The 15653-nt window shown below is 41.7% G+C and overlaps 1 protein-coding gene across 2 annotated transcripts; it reads left to right on the top strand.

The window, feature by feature from the left end:
* The first annotated feature begins 2960 nt into the window (after nucleotides 1–2960).
* Nucleotides 2961–14389, top strand: LOC127757758 (quinolinate synthase, chloroplastic). 2 transcript variants are annotated; one of them, XR_008013525.1, is made up of 8 exons: nucleotides 2961–3772; nucleotides 6290–6574; nucleotides 8497–8715; nucleotides 8843–9022; nucleotides 10770–11285; nucleotides 11971–12132; nucleotides 13659–14083; nucleotides 14202–14389. XR_008013525.1 is itself a non-coding variant. In XM_052283331.1 (7 exons), exons 1-7 carry the CDS (start codon nucleotides 3068–3070, stop codon nucleotides 13725–13727), a joined length of 2136 nt encoding a protein of 711 aa, XP_052139291.1. In that variant the 5' UTR covers nucleotides 2961–3067; the 3' UTR covers nucleotides 13728–14123. The 2 variants fall into 2 exon arrangements, 1 of the variants encoding a protein (XP_052139291.1); XM_052283331.1 differs by lacking the exon at nucleotides 14202–14389 and having other exon boundaries at nucleotides 13659–14123.
* Nucleotides 14390–15653: the final 1264 nt, after the last annotated feature.

Raw genomic sequence — 15653 nt, 5'->3', positions numbered from 1 at the left:
GCCGACTTTCGGCCTAGAGAGAGAAGGAGGTTTTTAGGGTTTTTCTTTTAAGAAAATTCATAATAATTTCTTTATTGCTTTATAATTATTATTTGTGCTCTGAAAACTCCATTAAAATTTTGTTAAGCCTTTTAGGCCTTGAGAAAATATACAAAAATTCTCTAAGCCTCATTTGATTTTTTTAGATTGTATATTTTTAATGTTGGAAGCTTTAAACCAATTTTTACTTTTTCTATGAATAATTTAAAAGATATTTTTAGGGTAAATTTGGGATGTGAAATCATGGCCTGATTTCTCAGTTTCCCTTGTTGCGGCATCTACCCCTAAGGCTCTAAATGAAGCAGCGTTTTAGCGCGTGATTAATTAAGTTTTAGCTATTTTTTTTCAAAAATGGATTAATATGATTTTTTAAGCAACTTTCGTATAGAAACTTTTTACAAAAAATGCACCGTTTAGCAGTTTGAAAAGCGTGCGCGCAAAAAACGAGGAGGAGGAGTTGGTAACTTGTACTACCGAATGGAGCCTAAGTACTATTGTCCTCGAGTTGCATCTCGAGCACCCAACCCTACCTCAAGTGTAGCGACTTACCTTTCTCAGTCAAGGGCTCCTCCTCAACTGCTTCGCTATCTTCGTCAAACCTAAGAGCATCTCCAACAGCTTCTTCAAATTGGACTCTCCAAACACTCATATAGGCCTGGTTTAGTTCCTAACTTTTTCTTCAAATTTCCAACTTTTCCATCACATCAAAACTTTCCTACACACACAAACTTCTAACTTTTCTGTTACATCATTCCAATTTCAATCAAACTTCCAATTTTGGCGTGAACTAAACACACCAATAGCCAACTCTTCAATTGATTTGTCAAGCCAAACTCATTGCTCGCTCCAACAACCTCTCCATCTATACTCTCCATCTATGACACTAGGACCTACACATCAGCCTCTACTACACCTTCTTTCTCTCTCTTCCTCTTCCCTCGGCACTCTTCCCGCGCGACAGATGCGGCTGGGCGCAGAGGCAGTGGCGGCGGTGGTTGTGGCCGGGCGCGGAGGCGGCGGCGGCGGATGTGGCCGGGGTCGGAGGCGGCAGTGCCGGATGTGGCCGGGGGCAGAGACGACGTACAGTGTACGTCGCCGTCAAGGAGGAGGGGCGACGGCAACACCTCGCCGTTGCCACTCCCTTCATGCCCTCGACGCCAGCGGCCGGTGAGCAGGAGGCCTTGGCGACGCTCGCTGTCGTGCCGCCCCACCGCTGCATCCTCCGGGGCGGGTGGGCAGGCGAGCGGACGGGCGGAGGCTGCGGGCTTCGGCTACTTGCGGCGGAGTTGACGTTGCTGCTGATGGCACGAATGAGAGGCAGAGGCGATGCTGCGGGCTGCGGCTACTCGTGTCGGCAAGGGAGGCGGGGGGCGGACGGGTGGATCTGACGGTGGCGGCGGAAATCGGCGGCGACGACAACGTTGAGGATCCTCAGCTGCTGCTCACGCCATCGAGATGTGGCGGCAACGACGACAGCGACGGTGGATCCTCAGCTCCATCCCCGTCCACGCCGCTGCTCCGAGGTTGACGCCTTTGTTGCGCCCGGATAAGGAGGCGGAGTCGGAGACACAAATCAGTGTGGGGCTCACCATTTGGCCAGTGAGTTTGCCTCTCCACATTTGGCCAGGCGGTGTGGGTGTTTGGCCAGTCGGATGACTTAGCCATCCGGTTAGCAACTCGTTGGAGCATGTTTTTTTTGGCTTGACTAGCTAAAATTTAGCTTGGAGAGGCATTTGGGGAGACGGTTGGAGATGCTCTAACCGGTTCAACGAATGACGAGTTAATATAACCGGTTTTCCTATTCTAACAAAAAAAGGGGCCAAAATCCTAGAAAAATACTCCCTCCGTTTCACAATGTAAGTTATATTAATGGATCTAGATAGATATATGTCTAGATCCATTAATATCAATATGAATGTGGGAAATGCTAGAATGACTTACATTGTGAAACGGAGGAAGTAGAAAAAAATGTCAAACCAATGGCCTCGAACGTTCCCTTCCTCTCTGTGCTCTCTACGGCAGCGGTGGCGCATGACCACCTCGTCGGCTGCCCGAATATCGGCCATCCACGAATAACTGCGGTGGCACGAGTGCGGCAACGCGGCGTCCAGGCCCAGTAGCGCGGAGCTCGTCCCGGCTGGCACCGTCTCCCACGGAGTCCTCGCTGACGCCGATGTCGCTGTGACGCCCAAAATAGCAAGAACAAAAGAAATGCGAAAGCAACGATATCGTTGGTTGGCTTTGAGCAAGCAATAGCAGTAGCAACCAGCCACGACGCAGTCCCAATCCAACAACAACGTCGTCATCGTCGTGGTGCTTGGCCTCCTCGAGCACCCAGGCGTAAGTGTCAACAGCGCCGCAGAAGGCAGCAAGGAGGTCCGGATCCAAAAGCATGGCGAACGGGCTCCGACAATAGCGGCACGGTCGAACGAGCTCGTAGCCATGGAGACATGGCTGCGTAGGCTACACGGTGCCGTGCAGCCGCGTTTGGAGAGAAGCAAATAAGACAGCAGGAGGACGATGGTGAAACAAAGTTCCTTTTGTCTTTCTGCATTCTGATTCCTCTTACTAACGGCTAAACTGACGAAAGTGCTGTAAGATTGGAAAAAAATGACGGAGCTGTGCTTTCAAACAGAGACATAAATTTTTTTATGCTATTTTCTTCTACTGGGAGAAGCTGTGCTATGAATCGAATTTCCTCCCGGCAGTACTCAAATTAACACGATCTTTGGATGACCGGGGTAGAGGGATCGCATGGCGGGACAGGTGGACGGCTGCGCCACTGGCCCACTCCATCAGCGTCCGAACGTTTCACACGCTACCGCCCACTACCACTGCAGTGCACTACCGGTGAAGCTGCGTTTGCCCTTTTTCCAAGAGCCTCCAGAATTTCCAATTCCCAACACCACCCGCACCGATCCACCCTACGAAAAAGCACGCGCCCCCTACGCCGCCTCCTACTACCTTCCCCTTGCATTAAAACGCAACCCACCCTCCACCTCCACGTCTCCCCCCGCACGCCATCGCCATGGACGTCTCCTCCCTCGCCGCCGCGGCCCCCTCCCTCGTCGCGCCGCCCCTCCACCACAAGCCCCACCTCGCCTTCCCTCCACACCATCCCTCCCCCGCCCGCGGCTCCATCGGCGTCCGTTGCGCCCACTCGCCCTCGCCCCATCCCTTACGGCCCTCCGCCGCCACCGCCGACGAGGAGGTCTCCTTGCCCCCGAGCCTCCGCGTAAGACGGCTCGCCGAGGAGTTCCGCGTGTCCCCGGACGCCGCCGACCGCGCGCGCCGCCTCCTAGCCCGTGCGGCCGCGCTCCCGCGGCTCGGGGAGGCCGACCGCGTCGCGGCCAACCGCGTCATGGGGTGCGTCGCGCAGGTGTGGCTCGTGGGGCGGTGCGACGGGGCGGGGCGGATGAGGTTCGCGGCCGACTCCGACTCGGAGCTCTCCCGCGGGTACTGCGCCTGCCTCGTCTCCGCGCTCGACGGGGCGCGCCCGGAGGAGGTGCTCGACGTGGACCCGGCCGACCTCGCGCCGCTCGGTGGGGCCGCCGCGGGGACGGGGGCGCGGTCCAGGGCCAGCACCTGGCACAACGTGCTCATTGGCATGCAGAAGCGTGCGCGGGCGGCCATCGCGGCGCGTGAGGGCAGGCCTGCTGGGGAGCCGTTCCCGTCGCTTATCATCGGCCGCGACGGCGCCATCCGCGCTCAAGGCACCTACGCTGAAGCCCAGGTGATCTTTTGCTCGTTTGTTTATTATGTTCATTCCGTTGCTTTTATTGGTTATTCCTTCCGTTCCCTGTATTTTATTCCTGTGTATTGCCATGTTCCGTGTTCTCCATCATTTGTCCAAGCTTCTCTTCGGAAGGGTTAACAGTACGGCACGGAGCTACTCAGCTCTTCTTATTAGTTACTCCAGTATTACTGATCTCTGACTGAAAAGACGTGGTTTCCTCTACAAATTAGAAAGTAGTGTATATCTTTGATTTATTGCTTTTCACTAGGATATGGCTAAAAATGTAAGTGCTTTTTCTTGGATATATTTGACGTATAGAATCTGCCAAAGTTGGATGCCGATTTCCATTTTCCACAAAGTTGCACCTGCAAAGAAAAGGTAGCTTTTCTATTGGTCAGTGTATTTCTCCCTTTTTGTAAATGAGAAAATGACTAGTGGTCATATTTATGTGTATGGTCAAGAATGGAGACTCAACTGTCAACCTAATGATGTCAACATCACCTCTTACTTTTTCCACTTTGCGTGGTCACATTGGCAGGTTGCTTTAGGAATTTAGTTAGTTAATTGCTTGAAATTTAGTCTCTACTAGTGCAAAGATATCAAATTCCTTGTGCAAGGGAAGTATACATGAGAAGGCTGTACTAGTCATGACTCCTAACAACAATATTATTTCCATAGGATATGTTGCGTGCAAGGGATATAATATTGCCTTTTGATATAGGAAACTATACTAAAGAGTTAGTAACCCTAAACACCTATTCATGCTACGTAAAGGCAATATGTAATATACATTCCTGTATTTTGTGAAAATGCTCACATGCTCTGATCGATCTCATGGTCATGGCCTTGTACTCCTGAATGGGCCACAAGGCCACCTGTGCCAAATGGACCATAAGGCTACTAGTTCTTTTCTTTTATTTTTTCTCTTTCTAGTATTACAGATTCTTAGCTCATTCTCCCTATGTGGTTTTAGTGCCCATGGGGTGTGGCAGCAGTTGTCTCTGTTTCCTACTTTAACAATAGAGTGTTGTAATGTTTCAACGCAGTTTAATTTGCTTCATCAAATCCTACCAGCACTGGTAATACCATTTTGAAAATAAAGTTTTTGAACTACCTTAAGTACACCCGTCAATTGTATCCATTTATATTTAGAGACCTTCTGTGGGGCTATGATATGTGTTAACCTATTCTTTGATGTCATCAAAAGCAGCTCAGTTTCATATTAATGCTAGTTCAAAGTTTCTATGTTTCAACTTATATAGTTATGGTCGTAGGGGACTTTTTGTTTGTACATGTTTTAAAAAATCTTTGTTCAAAGGATTAAACAACTAAAAATTGATTGCACAAACACTACCTGAGAGCATCCCCAGCAGCTCATCCAAATTTCATCCTCCATATGCCCATATGGATGAGCATCCAAAAATGATTCCTCTTTCATATCCCTCTCCACTTCATTAGATCATCCATATCACACCCTCCTATATTTTAGTAATATCTTTTAACTAACTTTACATTTGTATTTTAAGGGATATATTTTGAATGACTAAATTTTAATAGTGTTATTTATCTTGATAATCTTTCGAATGAGTAAATTTTAACGGATATTTTTTTAATGGGTAATTTTAATTTTCTACCCATGCTCTGCCCTTTCCTCTATTCTATTCCAACCCCTATTCCTCTTTTTCTCTCTTTCTCTATCCTTCTCTATCGTTCTATCCTCTTCGTCTTTTCCTCTCTTCTATCCTGTCCAGACTACTCCAGCTTCCACGGCTGTCGGCCAGCAGGAGTGGATGTGTGCAGGCGGCTGGCGGTGGAAGCTGAGGCGAGCGGGTGGCGCAGGCGGCCGACAGCCGTGGAAGCGGTGGCGGAGGCAAGCAGGCGCGGAGCCGAGCAGGCGACAACGCCCTCAGGCGGGCAGGCGGCCAGCGGGCGCAGAAGTGAAGGTGGTGGCCGGAGGGTGAGGAAATGACGGCAATGGCTGGCGGGCGCGAAGGCACACAGGCAACGACGGCGGATGCTGAGGTGGCGAGCGACGTAGGTGGCCGGCAAGCTCGTAAGCAGCTGCGGCGGCTTGTGGCTTTTGACGGCTTGGCGTCGGCGGCTTGTGGCCGGCAACGGCGATGACGACGACGAAGGGGACGTCGCGACGGAAGTCCGGATGGGGGCGGGAGCTCGATCCAGATGTGGGCGTTGAGATATGGTGTGAGGAGAGAGAATCGCTATATTTGGCTGAAACATGCTCGCTTTGGCGCATCATCCATATTTGGCGGAAACATGCCGTATCTGCTGGAGGCCCATTTTCACCTCCCGTACACCATATGATGGAGGATCTCCTGGGGATGCTCCAATATGTTAGATACCCTGAATAATTACGGTTGTGACTTTGTTTTACATAATAGAAATACCTCCTGTAAAGCTATGTATTTCAACAAATGTAAAATAGAAATACCATAAATTCCCTTCATTTCCACCATGTAGTCTTGAAACTGACTGATTTTATTTTGAGAAGTGCAGGCAATGTTCTTGTCTCCTAATGAATCCAAGATTTCAGAGCTTGTAAAATCCCTTAGGGAGAAAAAAATAGGGATTGTCGCACACTTTTATATGGATCCGGAGGTGCAAGGCATATTAACTGCTTCAAAGAAGCATTGGCCTCACATCCACATTTCTGATTCATTGGTAATGGCAGATAGTGCAGTGAAGATGGCTGAAGCAGGATGCGAATATATCACTGTCTTAGGTGTTGATTTTATGTCAGAAAATGTTCGTGCAATACTTGATCAAGCTGGATATAGCAAGGTATTTATGTGTTTATATCACTGATTGTCATTAAGTTTGAAGAATTTCTATTCTACTGTCTCCATTGTTTACTGGAAGGACTAAGTTACAGAACTCATTGGACCCGATTGATAGATGCGTAGAGCTGTAGATCAGTAGCTATGTTTTTCAAATCTACAACCATGCCATAAATGAGTAGATCAAACAGACAGATGCATCTGTGAGTATCTATATATCCTATATAGTTGAGACCAAAAGCTTAACATGCATTGAGCCACATTATCTAGAAAATAGTGGCCTTTGGATCTCTCTCATGCTTTGATCTCAACCATTCATTTACCATATGCATTTACAACCCACTAAATGTAGTTATTGCTATAAAGCTTAATGTACATTAAACCATGACACCTAGAAATGAATAGCCATTGGATCCCTCTCATGTTTGATACATAATCATCCATATGTCATGTAGAATTGTAGTTTCACATCAATTACTATAAAACAAATATTGTTCATTTAGATATTACGTGTACATGATTTACAAATTATTTTTTTCGAGTTATCTTTGAAATATTTTCAAATTTTCTGCTGCAACACGCGGGGTATCCACTAATTATAACTATAAAGATCCTTTCATCCACAATCGTTAGTTGATTTTGATTTTGAAGTCCTCATTGCATAATCCAAACTTGGTTTTTCCCTAGTTATACACGTTAAAAAGTATGAAATTGTTCTGCACCAGTAATATAAGTTTGAAGTTTTACATATGAAACTATAGCCAAGGATGATGGGAGCATGTGCATTTAAGAGAACACTAACCACAAGCTTTCTTATACTCAATTGTGTCAGAGATATTGGGAGTAAGCATATGTATCTTAGTTCCACAATTCCAACTTGTTTACATTTAATATTTTAAGAATTTTATGGTTCAATGGTTGATCTACTAGTTATGACTTATATCTTAGTTCTACAATTCCAACTTGTTTACATTTAACATTTGAAGAATTCCATGGTTCTGTGGTCGATCTATTAGTTATGACTTGCAAAATATGGAGTGAATGTGCCAGGAGAATTATTTAGACACATTGTCAAGTTTCTTCATCAACAGAAAATAGGAACACTTGTCTGTCTGTGACACCATAGAATGTTACCAGGAACTCCTTACTTGCTTGTTAGGTTGGTTTGTTTCATTTTTGTTATGTCATTTTATTTCTATATTGTTTGACAGATAATTAGTGGGGCCAATCCCTTTGAAGGCCTTGTTTGCATGGGCCTCAATCTGGCCCTACCCATGTACAGGCCGATGGATTGAACTAAAACCCTGGCCCATACAAGTGGATGGGCCTGGATTTCGGCCCATCAAACAAAGCTTGAATTGGGTGCAATACCTATCCTTGTAGTGGTTCATGTAATGGACCAAAAAAGTCTTAAGAGTCCCAAGTCTCTGATGAACTTCTCTCCTTTAGGTTAGCTGTTCTAGATCCCTTCTCCTAATTGACACCCTTGTTCACATAGTCCCAATGAATGTTTATGCAATTGTGAACTATAATTTGCATTGAGAACCAGCTCTGTTTTACAGTTTGCCATGAAGAAACTACAAAAATAATATCTACGTGTTATTTGTCAGACATTAGAATGAAAATGTAATAACACAAGTTTTTTTGTTATGAAAATTATGCCATGCTATCGGTAATTATAACAGGTACATGCATCTACTTTTTATTTGTATTTAATAATTTTAGACTTTATGGTGCAGCATTCTGTTGGTCTTGCAGCTAAATAAAAGTTACAAAGTATTGGTTGGAGTCAAACATATTAGCATTTTCAGTGTATCCATTTATTGATGGTTACAATCCACAGCTATCTGATATAAATTTTATTAGACATTTCTGTACTTTTCTGAGTTTCTACTCCTGAGTCCTGACTAGTGTATATTTATGCAGGTTGGTGTTTATAGAATGTCAAGTGATCAAATTGGCTGTTCATTGGCAGACGCTGCTTCAAGTTCTGCATATACACATTTTTTGAAAGAAGCATCAAGATCTCCTCCTTCTTTACATGTTATTTATATCAATACTTCTTTGGAAACAAAAGCTCATGCTCATGAACTTGTACCTACAATAACATGCACTTCTTCAAACGTTGTAGCAACTATATTACAGGTAGGTGTTTTTCTTGTCTACTACAAACTCTAGCCAACCATGAATGGTTTTTTGAGAATGGACATTAATTATTGTTCACTACATTAACTCATTTTATTTTGTTTACTCTTATCCGTTAATCTTTCAGGCATTTGCCCAAATACCAGGTCTTAGTGTCTGGTATGGCCCGGATTCTTATATGGGTGCAAACATTGCGGATCTATTTCAGAGAATGGCTGTCATGTCAGATGAGGAAATTGCAGAAATACATCCAAGTCACAACAAAAAATCTATAAATGCCTTGTTGCCACGCCTACATTACTACCAGGTTTATGTGGTTCTGATCCTTCTATGTGCTTTTAGTTAATTCTCAATGATTTTGAGTTACAGATTTTCAACTTAATTGTTGTAAATAATAGTTCTCTGCAGTATACTTTTCCTGCAAAAAAAAAAACAACCTAATGAGACTGGATGTCCTAATCTTATATATTAATATATCGTGCCTTACTCATATATAATTTTCGTTGAAAGTTATCTTTAAATATTTCCACTATATGAGCTTTTTCTAAATGTTTGGTTTTATGCTATTTTCTGACCTTGTGATCCTTCTATATTTTTGTGTTAGTACTAATTTATCCAATTTCACATGTTTTTTAACCTTTTATTTCATATTTTATCCTTTTAAAATAGAAAAATGTCTATTTGACCCCTTTTAAGTTTGAACTACTAGGGTTTGCCTAGTTTTACCCACTCAACTTCAAAACCGTGAAGTAAGAAAACATCAATCGTCGTCTTTTCTATTTTTCATGAACCAACTATTTGGAACTGTGCAAAATTTCCTAGGTAACTCTCTATAATGATTTTGCTACTATGGGACATAATTCATAACATGGTAACCAACAAATTTGTTACTAAGAAAGCAAGATCAAAATCAATGACACGTAGCTAGTCGGTGCTGCAGATATATAGAGAAGGGCAGCAGCAGGGAAGAGAAAGATGTGTACACACGGAGGAGTGTTTATTGATTAACAGTTTTTTTTTTTTTTTGAAAATTTGTTACCGGCACCACATCATCTGCCTTGTGATGTGCCATGGTGACAACCACTTTTGGAGCTATCCTTAGGGGTTTATTTAGATGGTTTATTGGTTTATTCTTTATATAGCCATTTTACTTCGGGAGTAAAGTGGATATATCGCAATAGTTTAGATGGGCAGATAAAAGTTTTTTCTTCCATAACATCTACCTTGACTCATTTTGACATCTGTCCCTTTTATGATTCTATTTGTTGTTTCTAAAATCTAATGAAAAACAATTTATTTCACAAGCAACACATTTTAGGATATTTTATAAATTTGTTCAATCAAACGTGCTGTGTTTCCTTATCTTATAGTCCAAAAAACTGGACCAGTAAACTGGAAAATCCAGTGCTGGTGCTTGGTTTGGTTGGTTCGCATCCAAGTCTGTTCCAACTTATGAACCGGCAAATACCAACTGGACAGATAGTTTTGCACTGGAACAATAAAGAACAGGGCCAAGTTGTTGCGAGTCATGCTCTAATTGAAAAGAATTATTGTGTTCGGAAGGGCAAAATTATTGTATTTTTGAATTTTCAACCAAACTGGTAAGGAATATTACATTTTGTTATTATCTCAAACTAGTGATTCAACCAGTGAACCAGTGGTTCGATGGTTTGTTTATATATTTAATGGGCGCAAGTATGAAAAATTTTACAGCACGGTATGAAATGTGTATAAAAACGAGCATATAGGCTCAGCAGGCCAGCAATGGATAATGTTAATTTTTTGTTTATCATTAATATGTATCAGTTTGATTATATAAACTAGTGTAGGAAGTTTATGCTTTCCTCAACTATAAAAAAATATTAATCTACTTCATGATAACTGGGAAGAGACGAAGAGTTGTATACTATGGAAATCCTTGATAAGGAACATTGTGCTGTCTCGTCTATCTGTACAGTATATTTTCCTTTCATTGTTTATTTTCCAAATTAAGTTTTAATGCTACTCTCATTATACAGCTTTCTCCATTTTATTGAACTGTTTCCTGTATGCAGGATGGTAACTGTATTGTTCATGATATGTTTGGCCATGAAGTTGTGGACAAAATAAAGGAGCAGTATTGTGATGCATTCCTCACAGCACACTTTGAGGTCCCAGGAGAAATGTTTTCCTTGTCAATGGAAGCAAAGACGAGGGGAATGGGAGTGGTTGGATCTACTCAGAACATCTTAGATTTCATTAAAAACCATTTGATGGAAGCTTTGGATAGGAACATCAATGATCATCTTCAGTTTGTGTTAGGAACAGAATCCGGAATGATCACTTCTATTGTTGCTGCTGTCCGTGAATTATTTGATTCCTATAAAACTTCTCAACAAAGTGCCAATATTGAAGTTGAAATCGTGTTCCCAGTTTCTTCAGATGCTGTTTCTAATACATCTGTCAATGGTTCCCACCATCTTGATTCTTCAACAGTTACTGATTTAGACAATGTTAGTGTTGTTCCTGGTGTGAGTTCTGGCGAAGGTTGCTCTATACATGGGGGCTGCGCTTCATGCCCATACATGAAGGTTGGTGGTGATTAAATATATATTTTTTATTTACGTAAGCTTTTCGATTATGTTATTGAAATGAACATGTAAGCTTTGTTCAAGACATCTATATACATCCATGGAAGCAGAGCCTTTACTTAGACATGAATCAAGATGTCAAGAAATGTCACATCACAAAAACCTTTTCTCATTTACTAGCTTAATGCCCGTGCTTTGCTATGGAAAAATAAAAATATATTATAATATTGATTAAATAAAAAAATATTTTTCACAAAATGCTTTACCCATCTTTTTGCCACAGGGAATATTCACATCAATTTTATTTTCCACATGGCTATCCATTTGGATTTGATTTTTGAATATTAAGTTAAAGGGGCAATTTGCAGAATTTATAATGGGAGCAGGTGGGGTGACGGACTCACTGCCACCACCACTATACTTTTAAAGGGGTATAGATAATGTATTATTTGTTATTTCATAATAATGAAATGTAAACAAAAATATTGATCTTTTGCATTCTTTAGCTTGGTAACCATGAAACACTAATGCGTTTTTCTGTCTTTTTCTTTATTTCATTTTTATTTTTACTTTCTTGTGATTTTTCTCTTATGGCAGTTGAAGAAATTACAATATGTTCCCTGAGATTATGTTTGTTTTATGATATTAATTGTTTACCTTGCTCTAATTCTTCCTTTCCATGCAGATGAATTCTTTAAGATCACTGCTTAAAGTATGCCATCAGCTTCCTGACAGAGATAACAGATTAGTTGCCTATCAGGCTAGCCGATTCAATGCTAAGACTCCTCTGGGAAAATTGGTTGCAGAGGTTGGGTGTGAGCCCATTTTGCATATGCGACATTTCCAGGTTTGCCACCCTCTTTATCTTGAACTCTGGACATAATTAACTAACTACTAGTTCACTCATTGGCTTCCGTCCACTGCAATGCATTGGCTTTTTGTTCACTGGACAATCATTGTAGATCTGAAGCCACCGATCGTTATAATAGCATATGACTAAGGCGTTGCAGCTGGTTTCTGATTATGAAGTATATATGTTTTTTTTTGTGCTAACATTTCTAATTCTAGTATTAGAACGCACCATTCAACCTGCAAATTTCAGCAGGCGTGTAGAGTACTTTTCTGTGGCATCCTCAGAGATTTTTCCTTTTTTTAAAAAAAAAATACCACTAAAGTTTTGTTTGATCTTTGATTACCCTTGGACCACACCTGCTGTTGTGCCACTGAAAATTTTGGGCCAACTACTAAATACTGGTTCCTGTTGCATTTTCATGGGCAGAAAGATCATAGAATTGTGTGTGGGGAGATGAAAGATCGAAAGCTATTTTATTGATATGGGTGCCACTTATTATTACCGATGTATTGTGCTTTCTTTAAAAGAGGTTAAGGCAGTAGTTTGTTTACATGTTCTGACTTCTGAAAAGAATTGCTCGGTGGAGGCGTGAGCATCTTGGTAGTTTCTAGGCTTTTTTCTCGCCGGAGGGCATCGTTGCTTTCTGGAAGAGCAGCTATCCAAGCAGATTAGGTGAGGGGAGTTTGAGTTTATCTTCTTACTCTCACCTGTTGCTGCTGGTGGTGGTGGTGCTGGTACGCTGGGCGTACAATCCACTAGAGCAGAAGAGATATGGAATTTCTTATTGCAGCACCAAGCATTGCATGATTCCACAGGTTATGGTAACAGTCAGCAAAGCACGAAGTTCATTGCTGTTTGAGAGTAAAAAACTGGAGTAATAACCATCTCTGGACATGTTTGGTGTGAAACAGTTTAGTGGATAACTGGATATAAATGTGTACTTTGCAATTCTTGCATTTGCACTCAACTCACATGTTTAGGGACCTTAAGGGCATATTAGATGTTAAAAAAATGCATCCAACGTTTTTCCTACATAGCAGTTCAAAAAGCACATAGAACTATACCCTCGTCCAATATGGTCCCTCGTGTAATATGCATCCTTCTCTCTCATTTAGTACTCTTTCTACACCTCAGAGACAAGGGCATCCTTCTCTCTAGGACTATATATAACCTGATGCAGGCCATGTATTGGTTTTGCTTCCATATTAAGATAGTAATATTTTTTTAAAAGAAATATATAGTTCTTAACGTTTTGGATAAGGTTGAGGTCAAACTTTTGTAACTTTAACAATCAATAACTTTAAAAGTATTTAGTTTAAAAGATCTAGAACAACATATATGGATTTGTCTTTTAAAGTTATATAATTAAAGTAACGTCAAGAATTATGAAACTGGATTGAGTAATCTTTGATTCCATTTTCTGTTTACGTTTCAGTTCTGCCTATGTTCGTTTGTATTTTACTAGACTTCATATATAGGCACTAATTAATTATTGACAAGCCAATCTACATACATTTCAGGCAACAAAGAGATTACCAGACAAGCTCGTGCACCATGTTATCCATGGTAAAGGAGAACCTACATCATAGATGTTCCTGGAGCTCTATTAATTTCGTCCACCTGGTTACGGAAAACACTACAGTTACCCCGACTGAATGCAACCTTCAGCTCAAGAGTGCAACTACCAACTTTGTGGCCGATGATGAGATATCCCTGTTCATGGCTTTGCTACTGGTGGAAAAAAGGGAAACCAGAATTTGCAAGGTTAGATAACATTGAGCTGAAAATTGGCGGACATGTGTGTAAGTGCTAGAGTACACTTGCGATGTACAACAATTTTGACATTTTGTGTGTTGCATGAGACCGATAGTAAAAACAGCACCGGTATGTAACCGAAACCAGTAGTGTTTGGAGCCTCGGAGCTGGACTGCGGTGGTTTGAAAAGGTGAAAGTTGATTAAAAGTACACTCGAAACACTTAGTGAACTTTTTTTTAGACATCAGTTAATTTCTATTACCCGGCTTTTTGGAGAAAGCCGAAACCAAGTAACAAGGTCTTTTCAGGAAAACACAAGTTCCGAGCGTCGGGAGTGGCTTGCCGGAGACCACCTGGCATTCCGCCTATGGGGTGAAAACTGGTAGTGTACGATCGGATCACAATATTTCTATATTCTAACTTATACTTTCTCGGATCACAATATTTCTATATTCTAACTTATACTTTCTCCGTTTCAGTTTAAGATGTTTTTGACTCTGGTCAAAGTCAAACCGCTTCAAATTTGTAAAAATAATAATAATATTTTTAACTCAACACAAATTTATTGTGAAAATATATTCAATTATTGATTTAATGAAACTAATTTGGTAATATAAATATTAGTATATTTGTGTATAAACTTAGTCAAATTTAAAGTAGTTTGACTTTGACCAAAGTTAAAACGTCTTATAACTTGAAACAGAGGGAGTATCTTCCTTTAAATTTAGAATCGGATACGGGTAGCGTCGGATAACATATCACTCATCCCGTATCATACCCAATATTCTTCGAATTAGATTCAGGAACGGATATTTAATTTGTATCACTAATTGATAGATATTTAATATAAGATAATTGAAGTGCTAAAAGAGATACATCAATGATTAAATTATATAATATTACATGTGAGCTCATAAAGATAGTGATTAACTAATCTTTTATCATATTTATAGGTGAATTTATAATAGATATTCACATATGTTTTATAGCATGGGACATACGGGTGGATACAACCCTTCCCTATCCTAACTCATATTTTTTACGGATTCGGGTTTATACTCGGATACTATCGGGTATCCTATTTTCTCTATATTATTCCAGCAAGCTTTGGGTTGGGCAGGCGGTTAGTAAGTACCCGTTTGTTTTCACCCCTAATTCCGCCTCCACGCACACGTCGCACCACCACACTTCCATCGTCTGCGACAGCACTCCTACCCTGCGTGTATTTCAGACGGCAAACATTCGCTCATTTTAGCTTCATATCGAGTAGAAGCGGCTGGCTCAGGTCTCTCTATTTGCTCTGCTCCATGCCCATCCACGAGATGAGCTGGGTGTGAGGTTCTACGAGAGGCGGGTCGACGGTGATCGCGCCGGCACCTCACCTTGGCTCCAGTTTCCTCTCTAGTACGTGGTCGGTGGTTCTCGTTTTGGGTGTCTTATGGAGGAAGATTAGTACGAGGAAAACGACGTTGGTGATAGTACTTCCCATGAGAGTACGAGACTACCGACGAGGCTGTCAACGAAACTAGGGGTGTGTTTAGTTCCTGAAAAAAGTTGGAAGTTTGAAAAAAGTTGAAAGTTTGAAAAAAAAAGTTAAAAGTTTACGTGTGTAGGAAAGTTTTTGATATGATATGATGTGATGGAAAGTTAGGAATAGGGGGGAAACTAAACACGGCCTAGGCAGAGTGGGAGCGACGATGGTGGTCACCAGCTAGCAGCTAATGATGGTGGAGGCCATGGACGACCGGCTCGATTTGACG

Source organism: Oryza glaberrima, chromosome 12, assembly GCF_000147395.1.
Source record: "Oryza glaberrima chromosome 12, OglaRS2, whole genome shotgun sequence".
NCBI classification, from domain to species: domain Eukaryota; kingdom Viridiplantae; phylum Streptophyta; class Magnoliopsida; order Poales; family Poaceae; genus Oryza; species Oryza glaberrima.
Note: the sequence above shows the minus strand (reverse complement) of the source record. Positions and strands in the feature narration are given on the sequence as shown.